Below are 24,172 nucleotides of genomic sequence, written 5' to 3' on the forward strand. Positions count from 1 at the left end.
ACTGAGGTTTCCAGCTACATGGGCTCCACTCACATATTATACTTGTAAATCTATATGGCACTACTGATAATGGAAATAGTTTTGTACATCACTGATGCATTTACTCTAGGCTGAGAGGCAGGGGATAAGTGTGAAGTATAAATACGGTGTAGTTTTGTTTCATTTCATGCAGTAAAACATCTGAGTGTAGGCTTGTTAATACCCTCTGTATTAAACAACGGCCTCCCACATGTTGCACTGCACCAGTGACCACCATTATACCTGGATAAGAGGAGCTGACAGGTGAATACAGTGTACAACATGACCACATTAAACACTATCAGAACATCAGAACACTCCACAGCCCCATGCACAAGAAAATAAGTATGGTGAATGATTTTGATCATCTAATTTGAATCAAGTTTCCTTCTTAGTAAAGTGAACAATGCATACTTTCTTAGATTAAAGATATACTAATACATTTGTTTTTTAAATGGCAGAAAGGCCAGAAAATAATGTACAAGCCTGTAGCATTTATGATTGGCTTGTTTTCTGATTGCTAAAAAGTGATGACCACTCCCCCTACTCTTTTTTGCATTTTACAGAGCCTATTGTATTTAAAGAAACAGGTGTGATTTCTCAGGACACCTATTTTAGTTATATCTGTCAGCAGGGTTGTGACGGTAACTTTTGAAATGTATTCCACTACAGATTACAGAATAGATGCTGAAAATGTAATTTGTAATGTATTCCGTTAGATTACTCAAGGTCAGTAACGTATTATAAATACTTTGGATTACTTCTTCAGCACTGGTAGATTTTTTCACTTGTTTTGACTATAAAACTCTGCCAGTACAGTAAGACAAAATACACAAGTTAAAAATAAATTCTCTGAAAAACTTAAATATCTTAAGCAGTGTTGTCTCTAAAACAAGATCAATCAAATTGATCTTGTTTAAGGATTTTTAGATATTTTTACAGGAAAACAATACAAAAATTATTAAGAATATGATTTTTGCCCTTATATCAAAGGTCATACTAGAAACAAATGTATTATGATCCAAAGTGAATTTTCTTGATAAAAAGAAATGATCGTGTCTGATAACATATGCATGTAAAATGGCTAGAAAAAAGCATTTTAGCTTAGCGTAAAGCTAACAATATACACAAGGTTTATTTCTATTTCTTCTTCTCCAAAATTACTTCAAGCGTACTTCTCTGTCTGCTCGTATGAATGTAACACATCATAAGAAAGTGTTTCACCGCTGTTCAAATACACTTTTGATCACATCATTTATATTTATAAATGTTTTCCATCTGAATAGACTAAATATTAAATGAAACAAATGACAATAAAATGCAAAGTAATCTCTTCAGTAATCAAAATACTTTTTGAATGTAACTGTATTCTAATTACCAATTATTTAAATTGTAACTGTAATGGAATACAGTTACTTATATTTTGTATTTTAAATATATAATCCCATTACATGTATTCCATTACTCCCAAAACCTGTCAGGAATTAGGGATATTTTATGTGTGGTATTAAAACAATTCAGCACCTTGAAACTTACTTTCATTAGAGGACTGACCTATTCAAGGCGAGATCAGAAACCTACATAAGATACATTCTCAAATCAGTACTATGTGATTGTAAAAACATTTCTAGTTAAAGTACGTCTGATGTTTTATCTTGTGCTCCATGTAACATGGGTATATCTATGTATATTTTAGGGCTGAGAGGAAAGCAGAATGAATACATATAGGCTTTTCACAGGGCCGGATATGCAGAGAGAGTATGACAGCATCGCTGTAGAGCACTTCGTGAGAGAGAGAGAGAATGTAAACTCCCCTGACATGTATCAACATGGAGATTTATTTTTGTCTACGTCCACTATGAAACAAATCCACCCCAAATACGCACCCACACATGCTCACACACACACATCCATCCACACGGAAAGGATCATACACAACCACATGTACACATATGCACTCAACCACATACACATACAAAAGCCTAACAAAAGCACATGTCTGTGCAAACAGATGCAGGCTTTATAGAAGCGCCAACTATCCCATATTTGAAAAGCCGGGTCACCTTTTTCAGCCTATTCACAGAGATTCACGTCAACATTTGTACTCTTATCTTAAATTCAAATTGTCAGAACAGTAATAAAACATGTATTTGTCAAGAAGGATAAGTGCTTTGTGCGAGTACAATGGGGGACGACTTTGCTGCTTCTAACTGCCATTCATGGACACAAAAGCAAAGCAGAAGAGCTTTGTGCTAGCACGCATTTGACAGACTGTTACAGTACTTTCCATTCCGTGCATGGCGCATCAGTCCAAAACCTTCATATCTTACATGACATTAGCAACAGAGACAAGGAAAAAACTACACGCTGTTTAATTTCCTCCATTCCCCAGAGGGCTACTGTACTGTAGGTAATACAGCTGTACTGGAGCAATGTAATCTATGGTTAGTTCAGCCAAATAATGTTTTGTTTTTTTTCATCTTTTACTCACCCTCATGTTCCAAAGCTGGCCTTTTATTTTATTTTGTGGAACACAAAAGGAGTTAATAATAGCAGAATATCAAAGCTATTCTTTTCCATGCAATGTAACTGACTGGTGACCACTGCTGTCAAGCAATATTTTCAAGACTTTTGATTTAAATGTCAGTCCGTTCCTTCCCCAAAGCTATCATATGTCTTCAGAAAACATGGAATATTATGCAAAAGTCATATGGAATACTTATCTAAATGGTGCTTTTTGGTCATTTTTGTAGCATGACACCCCCTGGTCCCCATTCACTTTCATTGTATGAACAAGAGCAACTCGGACATTCTGCTAAATGTCTCCTTTGGTGTTCCAAAAAAGCAAGGAAAAAAAGTCTTACTGGTTCGGAATGGCATAAGGGTGAGAAAATAATGACAGATTTTCATTCTGATATGAACTATCACTTTAACTGAGGAAGAGTAGGGGTAGATTGAACCTTTTAGTGCCCACATAACCTCGAGGCACCTCCTTCACTGAATGCACTGTACCTGATATATCCGCTCTTGCCCATACAATCCATTAACCTCTGTCAATCGATTGAAAATACCTGCCTAAACACCACGCTCAAGAAAGTGCAATATATTGCTGTTTTTAAGAGCTATTTTGCAGGAAAAAAGCAGCTCATCATTTCTGGGGTAACATCTAATGGAGTATAAATGATGTTGACTATGATTCATCTGCGAAAAGATCAGTGATACATTAGAAAGCTTGATTCTAGATAATAATTGTGTGCTATATTCATAGGTCAACATATTTTTCCAGATGTTCTTGGCTAATTTGGCTCCTTAACTTGGTGGGTTTCCAACGGCACCATGTGTTCATGTGTTGCTGCATGAACTCTCTGCACTGGCAGGTTAGAGGGAGCTCAGATGGGATGAAAATAGACTGATTGGGGAATCTGTTGTGCGTCTGCTCCCACACTCTGGAGCTTGACAGACAAGTTCTCTGTAGGGAAGAAGGGATGTGCTGGTTCTGTGCCCTCGGCTTGGGTTCTCGGGTCACTGAGCAAGTCCGGGCAGAAGGGAAAAGACATGATTCACTCACTCCAGCCTTCGGTTTACTCCCCTACTCTTTAATTTACTCACACTCACACATGCACGCTCACAATGACAATCACAATCACCGCAATTCATTCAGTTCCTTTACAACACGTTCATCTTCAGATTGGATATAATTATATCCTTTCTGCTTTATACAGTTTATGAGTAGAACAGATCATCAGTGTTGGGTAAGTTACTTAAAAATAATTATCCACTACAAATTACTAATTATTTATTTGAAATTTCAACAAGATTATTTTACGAATTACTTCATTGGAAAAGTAATTACATTACTAATTACTTTTAAGGTACTTTCGCAAATAATTTTCTGCTCAACAAATGTAAAATAATGTATATAATTCTTTCTTGTCCATTGTTAAACACAAGTCATACACTCAGCACCTCACATTTCTCCTTCGCAATGACTCGTTAAGGGGCCATAATTCATGTATTCTACATAAATAATATATTAGAAATAAGCATAAACCAATAATGTACTTAAAACTAATTAAATGAATTGAAAGTCAATAACTGTAATCTGATTACAAGAATTTAAAATGTAATATATTACACTACTTTTTTACTTAAAACGAATTATGTCACAGTAACTAATTACTTTGTAATTGGATTACACCCTACACTGCAAATGATGCATTCTTAAAGAGATAGTTTACCCAAGATTTAAATTATGTCATTGTTTACTCACCCTTGTGTTCCAAACCCCTATGGCTTTCTTTCTTACCATTCACTTTCACTGTATTTTATTTTTTTATTGCATACTATGAAAGTGAATGGTGATTTTATTTAATTTTTTATTTTATGAAACATTTTATTTTATGTTCCTGTGGAAGAAAGAAAGTCATAGGTGCTTTGTTCCTTTTAAATATTTACATGTTCCTTTAAAAGGAGGAAATTCAAACATCTTTTTTAATTTTAAAACTTAAAATTAATACAATTTGTCCTGTGAGGTAAAAGATTTATCTTTCCATTGATATATATCCAGCTTTCCATGGCCTGGATGAAGAAACAAAAACAACTGCATAAAGCAAAACAATTTAACATTTAATCTTTTAAAATGACATGCTGCTTAAAGGTGCTACAGCAGTTTTATTTAATTTTTTATTTTTTTATTTTTTTACTTCTGCAACAGGATTACCACCCCATCTCTACAAAATCAGTGACATGTCAGTAAACTCTCAATTTGAGTAAAAGCTCAAAATGACTGACAGGCAAAAAGCATCTCAAAGTCTTCTGGTGTCTAAACAATAGCTGAACAGCATGAACTTAATCAACATCTAAGGTCCAGCACAGGAGCATTAAAGAATGTTTATTTTAAGCGTGCATGGGTAAGGAAAGCAAATAATTATTAAAGCAAATATTACCATCTTTGGTAAACAGGTTTTTTAGGGCAGCAGGGCAGGTATTGATGACCTCCTCTCCGATATCTGCATGGTGCCAGCAAGAAATATTATCCCACATTCCCCTGCAACCTGTGTGGATGTAGAAAAAGCTAATGTAAGAGCTTGAAACATCTGGATCCCGAAAATATGCAGAGAGGGCACAACTTTAAACAAAACAACTTTAATCAAAAGTTATTACTTAAATGTTCCAAATTTGAACAATGCACATGTTTTCAATGACCCCTTTATGTCATTCCTAAATTCTTTTACATGTACTGTAAATCTGTTTTGTTTGTTGTGTTTGTTACTGTGATTCTGTGAAATTTGTGCAATTGTTGCCCCACGGCTCCCTTGTAAAAGAGATTTGAATATCTCAATGGGACATCACCTGGTAAAATAAAGGATAAATAAAAATAAAATAAAAATAAATTGCAAGACAGCTATGCCATATGTGAAACTAGCCATATGTTAGACAGGTGTGAGAAATTGGGAAACTTTGAAGTGCAAGATAAGATCAAGATTCATTTACTAACTCTCTTGAAAGCCTTTACGTGTTTTTATCAAATCAGCTTAATGTGATGATTCAGTGTTGTGTTCATCTGAACATGGTTTCCATTTTTACAAAATTATGCACAGCACATGCCTCAGGCATAGTTCACCCAAAACCCAAAATTCTGTAATTTACTCACTCTTGTGTTGTTCAAAACCAGTTATGACTTCCCTTCTTCCATATAACATTAGAGAAATTTTGAAGGAAGTTTTCTGAGTTTTTATCATACATATAAAGTGGATGGGGACTGAGGCTGTCAGTCCTTAATGCTCTTCTTTTGTGTTTCACAATGAGGAAAGAATAAATTGGGTTTGGAATAACATGACGGTGAGTAAATGATTAAAGTATTTACATTTTTGGGGTAAACTATCCCATAAAGTAATGACATTTTAAAGACCAACTTAAAGGAATTGGATGTTTCAGGTCTAAACTATGGTTAGAGTGTGTTGTGTAGGTCCAGCAATAAATACAAAGATGGGCAGAGAGGTTTGAGTATGACGTCCAACTACATCCATCAACATTGACAACTCTACAGGCTTGCTAGAACGCCACAGTAAAGAGAAGGCATACAGTCTTTTATGTGCATCTAATGTACACTCACCGGCCACTTTATTAGGTACACCTGTACATATATTATTCATGCGAATGTCTAATCAGCCAATCATGTGTAATTTGTAAAATCATGCAGATACGGGTCAGGAGAATTAGTTAAAGTTCACATCAACCATCAGAATAGGGAAAAATATGATCTCAGTGATTTGGACTGTGACATGATTGTTGGTGCCAGGCGGGCTGGTTTGAGTATTTCTGTAACTGCTGATCTCCTGGTATTTTCATGCACAACAGTCTCTAGAGTGGTTCTTTTTTGTTTTTTGCACCATTATTTTGCACCTCTTTACACTCTAGGTACTGTTGTACATGAAAATCTCAGGAGATCAGCAGTTACAGAAATACTCAAACCAGCCCGTCTGGCACCAACAAACACGCCATGGTCAAAGTCAGTGAGATAAAAAAAATTCCCCATTCTGATGGTTGGTGTGAACATTAAGTGAAGCTCCTGACCCGTATCTGCATGATTTTATACATTACACTGCTGCCACATGATTGGCTGATTAGATAATCGCATGAATAGTACAGGTGTTCCTAATAAAGTGGCTGGTGAGTGTATGTTTACTACATTGTTTACTATGGGTTCAATACATGTTAGGATCAATCGACAGAATTTGTTGCATAATATAAATTTTGACTTTCTCCTCCTTTCCTTTACAAACGCAAAAATCTGGGTTACAGTGAGACACTTACAATGGAAGTGAATGGGGCAATCTGTAAACCTTAAAATACTTACAGTTTTAAAAGTACAGTCGCAAGACGTAAACAATGTATGTGTTAAAATGATCTTAGTGTCATCACTAACTAACCATTTCTGTGTTAAGTTGTAGCCAATTTTACAACTTTGTTGCCATGATGATGTAATTTCATCAAACCCAAAAACCCTAAAAGAACTTATTTAAACAACTTTACAGCTCAAATAATACATGAGTTTTATGAATTAATGTTAGTGCTTTTATAAAAAGATAAGCTTCACATGTCTGCCTTTAACCATCCTAAAATTGGCCCCATTCACTTCCGTTGTAAGTGCCTCTCTGTAACCTCGATATTTGCTTCTTTAAAAAAAAAAAAAAAAAAGGCTAAGGGCCTTAATTTTTTAAATCCAAAATGGTCATAGGTTTTGGATTATGGGCAGGGTCCAAAAATATTAGCCCATACAATCCATTAACCTCTGTCAAACCTCTTCACAGTGCTCCAAATGCATCTTTGGTGAGTAAATAAAATGGCAGTTACTCACCACTTGGTCGGTAACATTACTAGTTACTGAAACATAGTATTCTTTATATTGAGTTGTACAGTAAGTGGGATATTCTGACCATTGCTGATGTCTGCAAATCAAATCAAGTGTCTACTTAAGATGTCTATTCAAGTGTCTTCTAACAACCTTTTCCCCAGTGGAAAATTTACCATCAAAAGTTTATCTAGGGTGCCTAAATTTTATTTCTCCAAAACTCCATGTAGCGACACATATGTGGAGTATTCCATTGAGCAACTAAAATAATAGGAGGAACAAAATAATGATGAGTCTGTATATTTATAACACAGAGAGAAGGAGACTGTCTCATCTAATTTATGGTGCTGTTAAAAATAACAAAAATAATAATGCTATTGTCCCAAGCACAAAAAATGGTAATAAGACTAATGCCAAATACAATTTCATGGCTGGTAAGAAATATTTATGGCCAGTAAATTCTCTCAACTCAGTGGCCATTGGCAGATGTTACATATGGGCTCTCTTTACAGGTATTGAACCAAAATCTTTCCTATTATTAGCCTGAAGGTTTAACCCCTATGCCACACCACCAAATCTAGCATCTCATAGTATCATAAGTAACAGCTGCATCTGTTCGGAGACAGCTGCTCTGCTCTGAGGAAAAAGACGGAATCTAAACCCAGAGAAAACACTTCATATGTCACTCGCCAAGTATTGTTTAAGACCCTGTAAACACTGCCTCTGATAGGTTAGTTCTTGAGTTCTTGGTCCAATATGTCCTTGTACTGTATGAACCATCACAATCAACATTAGCAACGTGACATTTTAAGTGGACCAAACCACTTTTTTTTTTACAATCATCTCCAGAGGGACTTATCACTTGTTTCACACGTACGAATGGTCAAGGCCTTTGTGTGTTGTTTTCTTCCAAGTAATTACCAGTAATTCAACATTTCTCTATCAGTGAGTTGATGGAAAACACACTGCTGTCCATGCAAAACCAAGCAAAGCTGTGTTCTTCCCACACTTCACTTTGGATTTCCTTATTAAGTGGACGTAAAGCATGCTCCATAATGAAAAATAATCCAAAACAAGTATGAAAAGAAATACAAGGTTGTCTATAATTAAATGCTGAGAAAAATACTTTTATTACAACTAATGACCAGAGAGGAGTCATTAGGAGACAGGAGCTGGGAAACTTTTAAAAGGAGGAGGAATTTAAAACGCCCTTTGAAATACAAGAATCACCATTACGGAGCCATTGAAATAAAAAATCTGGGTTATTAAAATTTTGAATGTTAAGTTTAAATATAATCTGAGATCTTACATCATAAAACTAAGATGGACTATGGATGAAGAAAAAACACAATTCCATAAAGTCTCATGGTTTAAGAACATGAGATCATGTTTAAAGGAATATTTTGGTTCAATACAAGTTAAACTCGGTCAACAGCATTTTGTGGAATAATGTTGATTATCCCAAAAAACGTTTTTTCTTTAAAAAAAAAAAAAAAGCAAAAAACAATGCTGTCTTCAAACATCAAAGCAAAACAAAAAATATTATAGAGGACAATATAACGAGGCTAGAGCTCATTAAAATGTATTACATAACAATTTGTTTGGTGTGACATAAACAGACTAATAACACACACAATACTATACATCGTACAAAAATCGGCTGATGACATCCCAATTTATGTTCTCCCCATTCAACAAACACAACAGATACTGTAAACGGATTTAGAAGATGATGGGCATGATGCAATGGACACTTGCATGCGCACACACGCACACACACACACACACACACACATTGCTAATACAGTACCTTTGGTGTTTAAAGACAGCTCGTTGGCCAGCATGCCCAAACATTCTTTCTCGGCCATCTGCAGCTCATTCAGAAAGTGACAGTTGGCATGTCTCCCATTGACCTTTGAAGGAGTAAAGGGAAACAGTTCACATCTTTGGACTCAGAAATTATACATTTTCATGGCAACGCTCATAACGCATAACTGATCCATATGTGGGTCAGATGTTGATTATGAATTAGTTATTTTTTTTTCCAGACACTTCTAATTATACCAAATAACCTGACATTACCATTACACCTTAATGGAAAGCTTAGGATCTTTCTTACCTTAGTCAAATGCAAAAATTGAGAAATACTAAATACTGGAAAGAACCTTGAAGACCCTTGTGGCGGGATGAGCGAGAGACACAGTGGTGTGGCCCCAGGGCTCGGAGAGGTGTTTATTTTAAATAATAATTAACATAATACATTAAAAAGGGGAATGTATAAATATGTAAATTCTGAGGCCATTAGTACCACCAAGCAAAATTACAAAAAGTAATATTGTTTTGAAACTTTCTGAACACAAACTCCATCTCCCATTGGTCGAACTACCAGATAGTCCCGCCCAAACTCACTCTATTGGTCAATATCGTTGTGTTGGGCTGGTCACTCAAAACAAAAAGAGAAATGTTGTACACTTTTCAGTGAAATAAACTTACAGCGATGAATGGTTTACTTTTAATTGTTTCTTTATATTAAGCTGGAGTTGGAGAAAATGTTTGAAAAATATTGCAAAAATTACAATAAGCTTTAATTTTAAAACCGAACATATTTATAGACTGGCATTGACCTCATCATTTAACACACAAATCATAATAACGCTGAAAACAAAAACAACTTATTAAATATTAAATGAGCTCTCAAGTGCTTGTCAAAAAATGGCTTATAATTAGTGCTGTCAGTTGATTACATTATTTAATCGTGATTAATCGCATAATTTTTCATAGTCAATCGCGATTAATTGCAGATTTTGAAAGTGCTTAAGTTTGACTCTAAATATAAATTTTTCCATCAAATTTCATTTATTTCCTTTTCATGAAAGAAAACAAATCAATATGTACCAATATAATGCTTTATTAACATTTTCCACACATAGCATTCCACAGTATAAAGATAGAAAACAGTGAAAACAGCACCAATTCAAGTAACATTAAATGATTCCCAAAGTGGAAGTTTGGAAGTTCCCCACATTAGATGCATATTCATTACAATATTAATCAGCCGTTAGACTGTGGCTATCCGCTTTGTTACAGCAATCGTGAAGTCACGTTCATGATTCGCGTCAGCACCAGCGTCAAGTGCCGCTTTGAACTCCACATGAAATAATTGCAGACAAAAACATCTCATTCTGCATTTTAGTGACAGTTAAGACTTGCCATTCTTCTGTGGTAATTAAAATGTGTCTTACATAGGCTTAAAAATACTTGATTTCTGTCACTAGGCTTGTTTTGTACAACAAATAGCATTAAGAGCTCCTTTCCCCTTTTTACTGATACTGAATCACTGCTGTGTGTGTTGTGGAGTGTCCATCAGTGTAAGGACTCCAGGTAGACACATCACAAAGGTTCTGCCTTTTATGCTGGTTAATGCTGTATTAACAGTCAAATGAATGCTTTAAACTGTTTTAATTAATCACATGCGTTAACGCGTTAATTTTGACAGCTCTACTTATAATGTGTTCTCAGGAACAATATGGTGAACGAATTTAGACACTGCTAACCTTAAAAGAAACAAAAAGGTCACAGAATGACAATATGACCTTATCTGCAAAATAACAAACAAACCTATCTGCAAAGATCGGCTCGTTAAGCAGAGGCCAATGTGAATGTAGTAATATTACGTATTTTTATATTTTTATAATTCTTAATGAGCTACTTCGCCTCTATATGCCCTTGCAAAATGTTTTGCAAGGGCATATGAAAATGACACTGAAAAAGCAGCGAGACAAGGTGCAACGGTGAAAAACGTCCATCTAGCACGTTTACATAGGAAAAGAATTGCAGAACACAATAATGTCATGACTTATCATTCGAAGGCAGTGCTTAATGCGTTTATGAATTAAGGCAAGATTTGTGGTGAAGAAGACATTTCAGCTGAATACAAGGTGCTCAGTGCTGAACTCGGTTAAGACGTTACGTTTTCTGATGACAGCATCCGAAGTGATGGATCAGCAAAGCTGGCATGATCAAAGAGTCTTCACAAAGCCCTTTTAACTGATGGGAAAAAATCTTCTATTATAAGAACTGTAATAATATCATGGGAATTAACCATGAAATCACATCTTTTGTTAAAGACCTTATCTGTTTGGCCAAGGACTGTTAGAGATTTTTAAATGTGGAATGATATAATTCAGAAAGCACTGGTTTTGAACACTTAATTATTTTATTAATTTCATTGCAATAAAGGTGTCCTGATCCAATTCACCCTCTCTCATCCCTGTTTTTCATGTAAACAAAGAAGATAAAAAAGCACTTAAAAAAGCAAAAAATATTTTGAACACAAGGTCACTTTCTAACATGTATGTGTGCATGCTTGTGCACCCTTAGTCACTTTGGCTTTCGGTTTTTCTGGCAAATCAGCCCCAGATCAGAAGCAGAACCAGATATTTTGTCGCAGCACAAGAGTAATGACTTTATGAATTTCTTTACTGATAAAATTTAAATAATTAGAAATAAAATTGAAATTATGCAATCATCTGTCATAGCACCTCAGAAAACAGTGTTTCATAATTTTCCTCATGTGCTTTAAAATGGCAGTTATCAAACCGCTTATTGAGAAGCCACAACTTGTTCCTGGAGAACTGGATAATTATAGACTGATTTCAAATCTCCCGTTTATTGAAAATACTAGAAAAGGTAGTATCCTCAAAAATATGTTAATTTCTAAAGAGAAATTGTAAATATGAAAAATTTCAGTCAGGATTTTGGCCTCATCGCAGTACAGAGTCTGCAATTATTAGAGTTACAAATGACTTGCTCATATCATCTGATCGTGGCTGCATATCACTTCTAGAGCGTTTAGATCTTAGTGCTGCATTTGACACGATAGATCACGACATTCTCTTGAATAGGCTGGAGAATTATGTTGGCATTTGTGGAGTTGCATTAGCATGGTTTAGGTCCTATTAAGTAGACCATGTAAATGAGGAATTGTCAAACCAAACAAAAGTAAAGTATGGAGTGCCACAGGGATCAGTTTTAGGGCCTCTGCTTTTCTCCTTGTGTATACTTCCGCTGGGAGATATTATCAGGAATCATGCAAAAAGTTTCCACCGTTATACAATCGATACCTAACTTTATATTTCTTCAAAACCTGATGAGATTTCACAATTCTCCAAGATAGAAGAGTGTATCAATGAAATAAAAGATTGGATGGCCAGAATTGTCCTTCTATTCAATTCCGACAAAACAGAGGTACTAATTATTGGACCAAAAACCTCTAAAAATAAGCCGCTAAAATATAATTTGACTCTCGATGGATGTACTGTTACATCATCTTCAACAGCGAAGAACTTAGGTGTTATATTTGATACCAATCTGTCCTTTGAAAATCAAATTACTAATGTCTGTAAAACAGCATTCTTCCACCTAAGAAATATTGTTAAATTACGACACATGCTCTTTGTTGCTGATGCCGAATAACTAATTTATGCACTCATGACCACAAGACTAGATTATTGTAATGCATTACTGGGAGGATGTCCAGCAAGATCAATAAATAAACTTCAGTTGGTTCAATATACAGCTGCCAGATTGCTAACAAGAACCAAGAAATATGATCATATTAGCCCCATTTTATCATCGTTACATTGGCTACCTGTTAAATTTCATATTAATTTAAAAATTCTCTTAACTACGAACAAAGCTTTGAATGGTCTAGCTCCGCAGTACTTAAGTGACCTTCTACCACGCTATATTCCAACACGTTCATTATGATTGCAAAATTCTAGCCTGTAAATAGTTCCTAGAATATCAAAATCCACAAAAGGAAGTAGATCCTTTTAATATTTGGCTCCTAAACTATGGAATAGTCTCCCTAACACTGTTCGAGATGCAGACACACTCCCTCAGTTTAAGTCTAGGCTAAAGACTCATCTATTTATCCAGGCATACACCTAATTTATCCATCAACCCACAATTAGGCTGCTTTAGTTAGGTCTACCGGAACCAGAAACAGTGATCATGATCTATAACTCTGCAATAAATGTATTTGTTTCCCTGTCTCAACCTCGGGACTCCTATCCTGAGGTCACCAGAACCGGCTTGATCCAGCTTCATCCCTGCTTTGTGTTGGACTCCACTGCTACGTGTCACTGTGTGATGATGACAACCGGTGCCAGCCAAACATCACTTCAGTCTATTATGATGGACTTCAGAGGATGAACTGATGCCAACTCCAAACATAAGACATGGGATACTTCATATGCCATTGCCTGAACCTTGGACTTAGGATATACCTCACCAAAATTACCGGCCGGGTTGAACTGCGATGCACCTCACTGATCTCTGCCTGCATCACCTCTGTCTAATGATGGACTACACTCTTGAAATGGAACACATGGACTATCAATTAATTGCTAACAAAAGCCTTCATCAGCCAATTAACAAGGACAAATGCATCTATGTGAACTTCTGCAGTTAATCCAGGATGGACTTCAAAGACATTAAACATTAATCTTACAGTTCATACAAAATCTTTGTTTAAACACTGACCCTTAACACTTACATAGTTTAATCATTTTAAATCATGACTTGAACTATACATAATTAATATTTACATTACATTCATGATGTTAGCCAGAGGGGAACTGGCCCTCACAGTAAGTCTGGTTTCTCCCAAGGTTATTTTTCTCCATTAATCAACATCTTATGGAGTTTTGTGTTCCTTGCCACAGTTGCATTCGACTTGCTCACTATAAATACAATTATTATGTAATTACTTACTTTTAAACATAATTCACAATTGTATTTTATCAAACTACACAATGATGACTAAGACATTATAGACATTACAGTTTTATCTTCTGTTAATGCCTGATCTTCTGTAAACCTGCTTTGAAATTATGTGTATTTTGAAAGGCGCTATACAAATACAAATTACTTGACTTGACTAGAAGAGGACATAAGCCCACTATTTATGTCTCTCTTTGCATCCTTGACGAGTGGAGCCATGCACAGCCAAGCAGAGCTTTCTTCTTCACATATCACAGCAAGACTGATCTGCACACACGCTAATGGCATGAGTGATAGTATCAGGGATTAATCAGAATCATTACTGTCAGACCAAATGAACGCTGGCCGTGATTAACTCAGGCAGAAAGCAATTACAGTCAAGTGGAAAACAGACTTGACATTTTTACACTTTTTTACACTGATTTCTCAGCTTGAGAGGGAATTGATTTAATTGTGATGATGGAATCAACAAGATTTTGAATCTCATTTTCAGACTCAAGTGACATTTGTCCTTCTTAAAAATATATAAGTGAGAATTTCCATTTTAAATTTCCTTTTGTATAATTCAAACAGATCCATCCATTATATGACATTTATGTGAAAAGTTTACAAGTTAATAGAAGTAGTTTTCCTGTCTTAACAGACTAATTCTCAGCAGCAGTTGTAAGGCAGCCTGTCACCTGGAAACATATCACTGACTCATCCTTCTGCTTCGTTTGAATTTACATGACTTTTTTGAAAATAAATTTGTTTGGAAAATGAATAGTGGCATAATGTTGATAGTATCTGGTGCTATAACCATGTAATTCAGTCCAACTCGAGATGTCTAAGATATTACATTAAAACCACCTGCCTAATATTGTGTAGGTCCCACTTGTGCCGCCAAAACTGCACCAACAATCTCACCACAAATTTACAGAGCGGTTATCTGAGTTACTGTAGACTTTGTCAGTTCGAACCAGTCTGGCCATTCTCTATTGACCTCTCTCATCAAAAAGGCATTTCTGTTCACACAACTGCTGCTCACTGGATGTTTTTTGTTTTTGGCACCATTCTGTGTAAATTCTAGAGACTGTTGTGTGTGAAGATCCCAGGAGATCAGCAGTTACAGAAATACTCAAACCAGCCCGTCTGGCACCAACAATCATTCATGCGATGATCTAATCAGCCAATTGTGTGGCAGCAGTGCAGTGCATAAAGTCATGCAGATACGGGTCAGCAGCCTCAGTTAATGTTCACATCAACCATCAGAATGGGGAAAATTTTTATCTCAATGATTTGGATCGTGGTATGATTGCTGGTACCAGATGGACTGATCTTTCATTTGTAAGGTAATTTAAACGCCATATAGAGTACTATATAAAAAAGTTCATAAATCGAGTTGAAAAGCTGACAAGTAACGGTAGCCCTCCAAATGTGAACCATCTTCTATTTCCTTTCGTTTTAGTCACTATGTCACACTGATATGGGGCTAGTTGTCACAATTTTTACTCTAGTGAAAATTTCTCAAGATAGGTTTATTTTTAAAGTCAATTTCTGTATAGGCACCTACCTTAAAGGTATATTCTGGGTTCAATACAATTTAAACTCAATCGATAGCAGTTGTGGCATAATGTTGATTACACAAAAAGACATTTCGACTCATCCCTCCTGGTCTTTAAAGAAGCCAAAATCGAGGTTACAGTGAGGCACTTACAAAGAAAGTAATTGGACAAATCCATAAACGTTAAAATACTCACTGTTTCAAAGGTTTAGCCACAAGATGTGAACAATATGCATGTCCACATGATTTTAGATCACTAAATAAAATGTTTTGTTTAAAGTTATAGTCAATTTTACAACTTTGTTGCCATGATGATGTAATGTCAACAAATGCTAAAACCCTAAAACGACTGTAAACATTTACATTTAAACAACTTTTAATGCCTTACTGTAATTTGATTTTTGCTTCTTTTGTTTTTAAAGAAAAGGAGGGACGAGTTGAAATGTATTTTTGTTGTAATCAACATTATGCCACAAATGCTGCTGATTGAGTTTAACTTGAATTGAACCCGCAATATACCTTCAGTGCCACAAAAAGCTATTGAACATTTCCACTGCCTCAAACGTGGACCCAACACTTATAAAACAAAAATGCCCTTGTCCTGTGAACACATTTCAACCTTTTGGTTAAAATCTACTTTCATTGTATAGTTGACTCTTATCCCAGTATGATTCTCACTTGTTTATCCAACAGCTAGCATTAATATAATAATACAGTCATTTTAGTTTGGTGGACAGAATTCACAAATACACTTATGTAATTTGCCTTTTGACTCCAGATCTTATAGTTACTGAGCCCCCGTGAAAACTAGCCCCGGTCTCCCTTATTTTTTCATCTTGTTATACTACTCTGTGCTGTTCAGTGACAGTTTCCTGCTCAATCATGTTTAAACAGCACTGGAGAACCTGCTAACACATCACCACAACACTTCACTAAGGGCTTCCATATGCACAATGTCTTCCATTTAAGGTTCTTATGTGTAATCAGATTATTGAAAGGTATATTCATTTTGTTTAAAGGTATAATTTACCCGAAAATGAACATGCTGTTATCATTTTCTCACCCTCATGTTCCAAAGCCATATGACTTTTTTTCTCCTGTGGAACACAAAAGGAGCTGTTAGACAGAACGTTAGCGTCAAATCACCATTCACTGCACCTTTTTTCTATATAATGAAAGTAAATGGTGACTGAGGCTTACATTCTGCCTAACATCTCCATTTGTGTTCCACAGAAGAAAGTAATTCGGGATTAGAACAACATGTTCCAAACAGAATTTTCCAGACAAAATATTCCTTGTCTGGGTGAGCAATCCCTTTAAATCTATTGTGAATAACATCTTTACTATCTCTTTAGTGGCTTGACACACAGTTTTTGTACTACAATGACCCATTCCAAAATGCTCTATACAGCAGGATGTGAAATTGGATATTGGTTGTCCTTACTACACTGCTGTTGGGTCAGCTGGAAACCATGAAATGTCGTCATTTGATTATCTGAGAAAGTGTGATCTTATGTTTATGGTAAAAAGTAGTTGTGCAACTGTTAGCAGATTGCAAGCCAACTTTTCATTTCTCACGCTAGAAAATACAGCATTGCTGAAATAAGAAATTAGGCACTCTCAAGGACTATAAAAAATACATTTCAAGGTTACATGTATTCTGAAATTGTATTGCTGTTCTAATGTTTTTAACAACAGTGAAGCAAATCCCTTCACTGTAAACAATGTAAAAGTTCAATTAAAATGGCACTATATCTCATATTTGTCACGCTGATGGGAGAGACAAGATGGGAAAGTGTGGATCCAAATGCAGACTAATTTTATTAATGTAATTCAGACGAAGACAAAGATGAAAATAAAACACTTGAGAAAAAGGGAAAAAATCAAACGTGACAGCAGGTTGCTGGTTAAATAAGTCTGTAACATTCATATTAACATGTTAATAAACTAACAGACAAACTAACAAGAACCGACAATGAGGAAAGGAAACCAAAAGGCATTTATACACAGAAGGATGATGATGATGGAACAGGGAACAGCAGTGGAAGATGGAAGGCAGGTGAGGGTAATCAAAGGTGCATCCTGGGAAAGGAAGTCCATGCATAAGGGGAAAACAAAGGGCAGTTCGTAACAATATTTGATTAAAAAGATGTATGTGTTTGGATTATTCAAAGTATTTAATAGAAAACAATCCCCTGGATTACTGTTAATTTACAGTGATATGAATGCCCAGGACAGGAGGTCTGCACATTTTAGATTTTTTTAAATCTGCTATTCCAGATTAACTACTGACCCACTTATCACAGTTTAGATGCAAGGCCTATATTTATCTCTTCTTATAAACTTTTCTACTAAACAAAAGAATTGGACAATGCACTTATCACATCACAGTCTGGCGTCACTAAAACATGTACTTTTCTTGTTCACAAAAAGACAGAAATACAATACAATGCCATCAAGCTCCAAGAGGAAGTCTAAAGTAGTAAAAATAAAATAGATTTTAAATTTTAGTGCATGAAATTGTTCAAGGATTAAATTTGAATAGAGCAGAACCAAACACAACTCCCTCTCTGGATTTGGATGGGATCTGATTTAGTATCAGAGGATACCTTTTGATCCACGGATTGAAAACCTAGTTTTGGGACAATATTATATGAGTCACAATCAAATAAGGCTGGGGCAGATATTTCACAAACCACAGGTTCACTGTAAATTTTTTTATATATATATATATATATATATATATATATATATATATATATATATATATATATATATATATAAAATATTAAATTCTACAAAAATATATTGTATAAACATAAAACGAATCATCAATGAGCATCCATGTCATGGACATTCCAGATTAGTGTACTAAGATTGAGTTTGTGTACTATCTGCCTCTGGGGAGGCAGCCATATGGACACAGAGTGTTGCTCTTCAATTAAGGTCATAAAGAGATGCTCTGTGCTCTAAAAAAATAACTGATTAATGGACTTTTGAATAGGTAAGCTTTGGCTTATTTAAAACAACAGCAGTGCTTGTAACCCATGCAAATAGGATATACTGTATCATCATCTTATGTTGCATTGTGACCTTTTCCTGCATCATCCAAACTATTTATCCTTGACCTTTTCACTGCAAAAAATATTTTCTAGAAAAATGACTAAACAGCCTTAAACAAGATCAATTTACCAGCAAAATTGCACTTGTTTTCATAGAAGATATCTTAATAATATAAGTATATTTTGGCACGTTTTTCCATTTGCCTTTTCTTACAACTGTTTTAAGTATAAACATCTACAAATGTGTCATTTTATTTCCTATTTTCTTTCCATGCAAAGTCTAAAAGTCAACATTTACACTTTTGCTGCTTTGTAGTCTGAAGGCTACTTTACTCTTGAAATTATTTTACTAATGGTTTTGATAGTAAATTAGGCTACTACTGATATTGCTGATGACTTATGTATAACAAATGTTTCGCTTTCCCTCAATTATTCCCTTTTCCCTTTCCCTCGCTTTGGATAAAAGCATGTGTTAATGATCAAACGTGATGTAAAAGTAATTGTAGACTTCATATGAGATTGGCTTGTCAAAGTGAATTTGGAGACAAATGTTTTGTTTCAAGAAGTAACAAAACACGTTTAAATCACCATAAAGTGCCTTTGAGACTTCACAATTTCCACAAAAAAAATCTGAGATTTTCCATTTAACTTTATATGTTTTGTATTAAGGAGACCTTAGGCTGTTAGAAATGCATATTGGTCAAGCTCCAGCACTTTTTATAAATTACCTGCAAGCTGACAATATACAACCAAACCATAAAATATGTCCACCCTGTCATGGACAAATTCAAAATAGAATAAATAAATTTTCATTGTATAGTGATTATAAAATGTAGATCTGCAGAAAGATAATGTGTCCCTTTCCCAACAAAACATTTTAGTTAATGGTAAAAGTCTTTTGATAATAATGAAGTTACTGCCTAAATATGTTTTGCCCAATAAAATATGCGATAGTTGCACATTCTTTTCTAAATAAAATCTAACAATAAAGATATTTAGTCAAACTTTCAAACAATACTAACTGGGCCTCATTTGTTTATTAAGAAATTACACACAAGGTTTTGTTAACTTAATTAGTTAAAATAATTTGTTTATTTTCATAAAAGTTGAACATGACAGGGTGGACAACAAGATGACAGGGTGGAACCTGGCATGACAGGGTGGACAAATGCTTTAATGGGTGAACTAGAAGAGAACAGGAACATTAAAGAAACAACAGGAACAACAAGAAACCCTTAATTCCTACTGCCAGTGCAAATGCAACCAGAAATATGGTCCAGGGGGAAATTAGTTCTAACCCTAACCTAACCCTACCCCTACCACCCTGCTAGAGCTATGCGGTGCAAAAGCCCCTTATGGAGTACGTTGGATTATGGACTGGAACATGTATATAATCTACTGTTATAATATGTGTTATAACGTGTTATAACTGTTCTGATATGTGAAATAAAAATCAAAATGTGGCAAAAACTGTAAATGTCCTCCCTGTCATGAACCATGTCCAACCATGTTGGTGACAGGGTGGACAATGACAGGGTGGACATTTTTGGCTAAAGTTAGCATTTAATGAGCACATGGTGTGTAGCAGTTAGCAAAGTGATTCACTGACTGAAGCTGACTGTGCACTGTTTAAAATATATATTTTGAATTTCTGAAATGTTTTTATATTAATTAATATTTAACAATGACAGGGTGGACATATTAAGCTTGACAACACGCAACTACAAACACAATATGATGAAAATTAGGAAATATAAGTGTAGATACTTACTGTGTGTGCAGCAGATGTTTTAACCTCCACTGAAGAAAGACCAAATTGGGGAGGGATGTCACTGTGTACATCAGTTGGTTTCTTAAAGGGCGTTTACCCAATAATGACAGGGTGGACAGCAATTTCAGGGACACATGCAAAATGCTTAATATTATTATGAAAATAAAATATAAATAATCAAAATGACTTGTTTTATTAAATAATTTGATGAGGACAATAAGAACATTCAAAAAGTATTTTAATTTTATGTCATTTAACCACTTTTTAGACTCACTGAATTTAGCTGAGTAGTGTGTGGGACATGCCAAAATCACATACATCCAATCAAAGAAAATGGTATAAAATCAGAAAAACACATTTCAAGAGACTTATCATTGTACTTGTATGTGTGTTAAGTGTTTGGCCATTTATAATAAAACCTCAGAATTTCATTATTTTGCATTATGATCATGATGACTGAGCGATTCTGATGAGGACACCAAAGGCACTTTATAGTGATATTGACTCTAAAGTTTGAGGAAAATACAGATGTTTACAGCTGGGCGGGAAAAAAAACATATGTCGCACCAATATTTTCATTCGACTGCGGGCCACGAGAATCGCGCCCTTTTGGATCCTTTCGCGCGAGTCCACTTTGGGCGATACAAATGAATCATCAGAGAGACCGTCTAAAATGGCCATGGCCCACTTCTGCATAGCCCTTTAAAACCTTTGTAATATGTCTTTTTTATATATAATATTTGTGAGACATTTCTAATTACACAAGCCCATGTGACAATTTAAACCCCAAAACAATGTTGCCTACAGTCTAAGGCAAATTAAGTTGAGCAAGAAAAAAAATAAACAAAATCCTCGAAGAACAGAAAATATGCATTTTTAAAACCAACGTTTTACCTGCACTGGTTTGTTATAACATGCGAATAACTCTTTTAAGGTTACCTTGCTCATAAAATCAGATTTGTTGCATAAAGGGCCAGTTGTCACTTTTTAAAAAAAAAAAATTATTATTTTACTAAATATCTCAGGATAGCTTTATTTATGCTAAATTCTGTATAGGCGCATACCTAAAAAAGCATATTGGACATTTCTGTCATCACTGTCATTGCACAGGAAAAACGATTGAACGTTGACCAATAGCGGGGCAAGTGCTTAATATTAATGAGGTTAGTTGTTACAATGAGAACTTGCCATAAAATAAACAATTATTACTTTGTCAGCGAAATTTAAACAGTAAAACAATTATGAATCACACAATAATTCACGACACAGTCAAATGTTACTCCCACAAATGTCAATAATTGTATAAAATTGTACATCATATAGCCTAAAACAGATCTCTCCAATTTATGTGTGACCTGCACACCTGCTATGAACTCACAAGCTGCAGGTAAACAACTTACCGCGTGCGCGTGCCAAACTAAGATCATAACTAAGCAGTTAACGAGGTTCATGTTCATCTCTTGCTGGTTCCTTCAACGCAAATCTCAAACACTCCAGCTGAACTCGTCAAGATAACTCATAAATAACATATCTTCTGCGTAAATTCCAGCCAGACCTCGGTATCAAGAGTGAGAAGTCATGCATTAAGACACGCAACTTGTGCCAAAGATGTTCGATTACAAACACTTAAGCGCGCGCAAAATCCATGTGCGATGTCCAGGAGTGATCACAGAGCGGACGAGTGCGTCTGTCTGCTGAGTGGAGGCAGTTCATCCGAAGAGATTGTGTTACCCCTCCTTTAGCTCACACCAGAGATGGGCAACTGGCATTGCGCCTTATACACATATTACACGGCCAGCAATTGGACAACTATGTTGCCTGGAATTTGAACAGAACTGCCATTCAGACTTGGCAAGCTGCTTTGGGTTCAGTCAAATTGGGGTGATTTTGCATGGGAAATTTTTGTTTTAGAGTCTAAATATACACACCTACATTTACTTCACTGTAAAAAACAATATCCCCATTATGTTCTGTTAACTTATTTATTATCTTTAACTCAAAATTTCATGACAAGTTTGGGATATTGAACTCAAGTTTATAAGTTTTCAAAAAATGAATCTTAAAGTCATCCATTGTCTTGACTACTTGTGAGTTGTCTGGGTTTTCAATGTTCGTTTAACTCATGTCTGTAAGTTATACGTTGAAAAAGGGGAAGGAGGAAGAGGGTTGATACTGAGTGGGAAATACAGAGAAGTTTCTGCCTTTTTGAGTGAGCTGGAGTAGCTGAATTTTTGTTGAGTAACACAAAGGCGGTGAGGAGATGAGTTTGTATATTTTAATTTGTGTTGATAAAATGTAATAATGTTGCCACATTCTTGCATGGTGAAAAGTTCAGCACACTGAGCGTGTTCTGTGAATGTGACTGCACCAGTTCTGAAAAACATTGGAGAAACCTGGATATTGTTTTGATGAAATGGATGTTATTACAACCAGTCTTCATTAGAACCTGTTGTCCTACTAGGAATGAATTCCCAAATTACATTAATGCTATAGAGGTATGATTTTTGGTTCCCCAAAGAAGAACCTTTTTCCAGTAGCTTTTGTGAAATGGAAAAGTTCCATGGATGTCAAAGGTTCTTCATTGAACCATTCATGCAGAAATGGAACCGTTATTTTTAAGAGTGTGGTAAAGTGCACAGTTATGATTGATAAAATCTGTAAATATGGAGCTAAACAAAAAAGGATTCCACTTATATAAAAATATTGAGCTCAAGGCTGTGAAACTGAACAATATTTTGACATCAAAGCACAATTCATTAGGCCTTTGGAAATCTGTCTCTAGAGAGAAGAACAACTGGGTAACAACAATGTAAAATAAGAGTGAATATACACTCACTGGGGACGTTATTAGGAACACTATGGTCCTGCCGTGGTCTTCTAGTTGTAGCCCACCTGCCTCAAGGTTCGATGGGTTGTGCATTCTGAGATGCTATTCTACTCACTACAATTATACAGAGTGGTTATTCAAGTTACCGTAGCCATTGTCAGCTTGAGCCAGTCTGGCCATTCTCTGTTGACCTCTCCCATCAACAAGGCATTTCCGGTCACAGAACTGCCACTCACAGGATGTTGTTTTGTTTTTGGCACCATTCTGAGTTAACTCTAAAGACTGTTGTATGTGAAAATCCCAGGAGATCAGCAGTTACAGATATACTCAAATTGGGAGTCACGTGGTGCCATGCGAGGGTTGGATGTGTGAACGGCGAGCTCTGCGCTCCAAGAAGCTCTCGGTTGCCGATGTCATAGTTCCTTTCCACAAACAATAGCTTGCAGGAGAAAAAGGCACAAGGATGATGCTTGGGAGGTTGTACAATGAAAGGGAGCTCAGGGTTTGGATGGTAAAGTATCAGAGCGAAGGTGAAAGCCAGATTGAGGGTTTGGAAGGCATGGGCAGCTTCATGTGACCAGGGTAATTTCTTAGGCTTCTTGTGCAGAAGGGTGATTAATGGAGTGGCGATGAAGCTGAAGTTCCTTATGAAGCTACGGTAAAAGTTGGCAAATGCAAGAAAGTGCTGGATTTCCTTTACCATAGTATGTTTTGGCCAAGACTGTGCTGCTTTGACTTTCCCCTGGTCCATTTGCACCCCTTCAGGTCCATTACAGTAGCCTAAGAACTTAACTCACAGGAGATAGAAGGC

General features: G+C 35.7%; 1 protein-coding gene across 1 annotated transcript in view; it reads right to left on the reverse strand.

Moving 5' to 3' along the window:
* LOC127634684 (vasoactive intestinal polypeptide receptor 2-like) overlaps positions 1-22,362 on the reverse strand; it is a 49,804-nt gene extending 27,442 nt beyond the window's left edge. The window contains exons 1-3 of the mRNA XM_052114331.1: positions 21,935-22,362; positions 9,183-9,285; positions 4,965-5,072 (exon numbers count right to left, since the gene is read on the reverse strand). Of these exons, the coding sequence (XP_051970291.1) occupies positions 4,965-5,072; positions 9,183-9,285; positions 21,935-21,991 (268 nt within the window). The 5' untranslated portion in view covers positions 21,992-22,362. The remainder of the gene's footprint in view (positions 1-4,964; positions 5,073-9,182; positions 9,286-21,934) is intronic.
* Between the last annotated feature and the right edge of the window lie 1,810 nt (positions 22,363-24,172).

This window comes from Xyrauchen texanus, chromosome 41 (genome assembly GCF_025860055.1).
Source record: "Xyrauchen texanus isolate HMW12.3.18 chromosome 41, RBS_HiC_50CHRs, whole genome shotgun sequence".
Lineage (NCBI taxonomy): Eukaryota > Metazoa > Chordata > Actinopteri > Cypriniformes > Catostomidae > Xyrauchen > Xyrauchen texanus.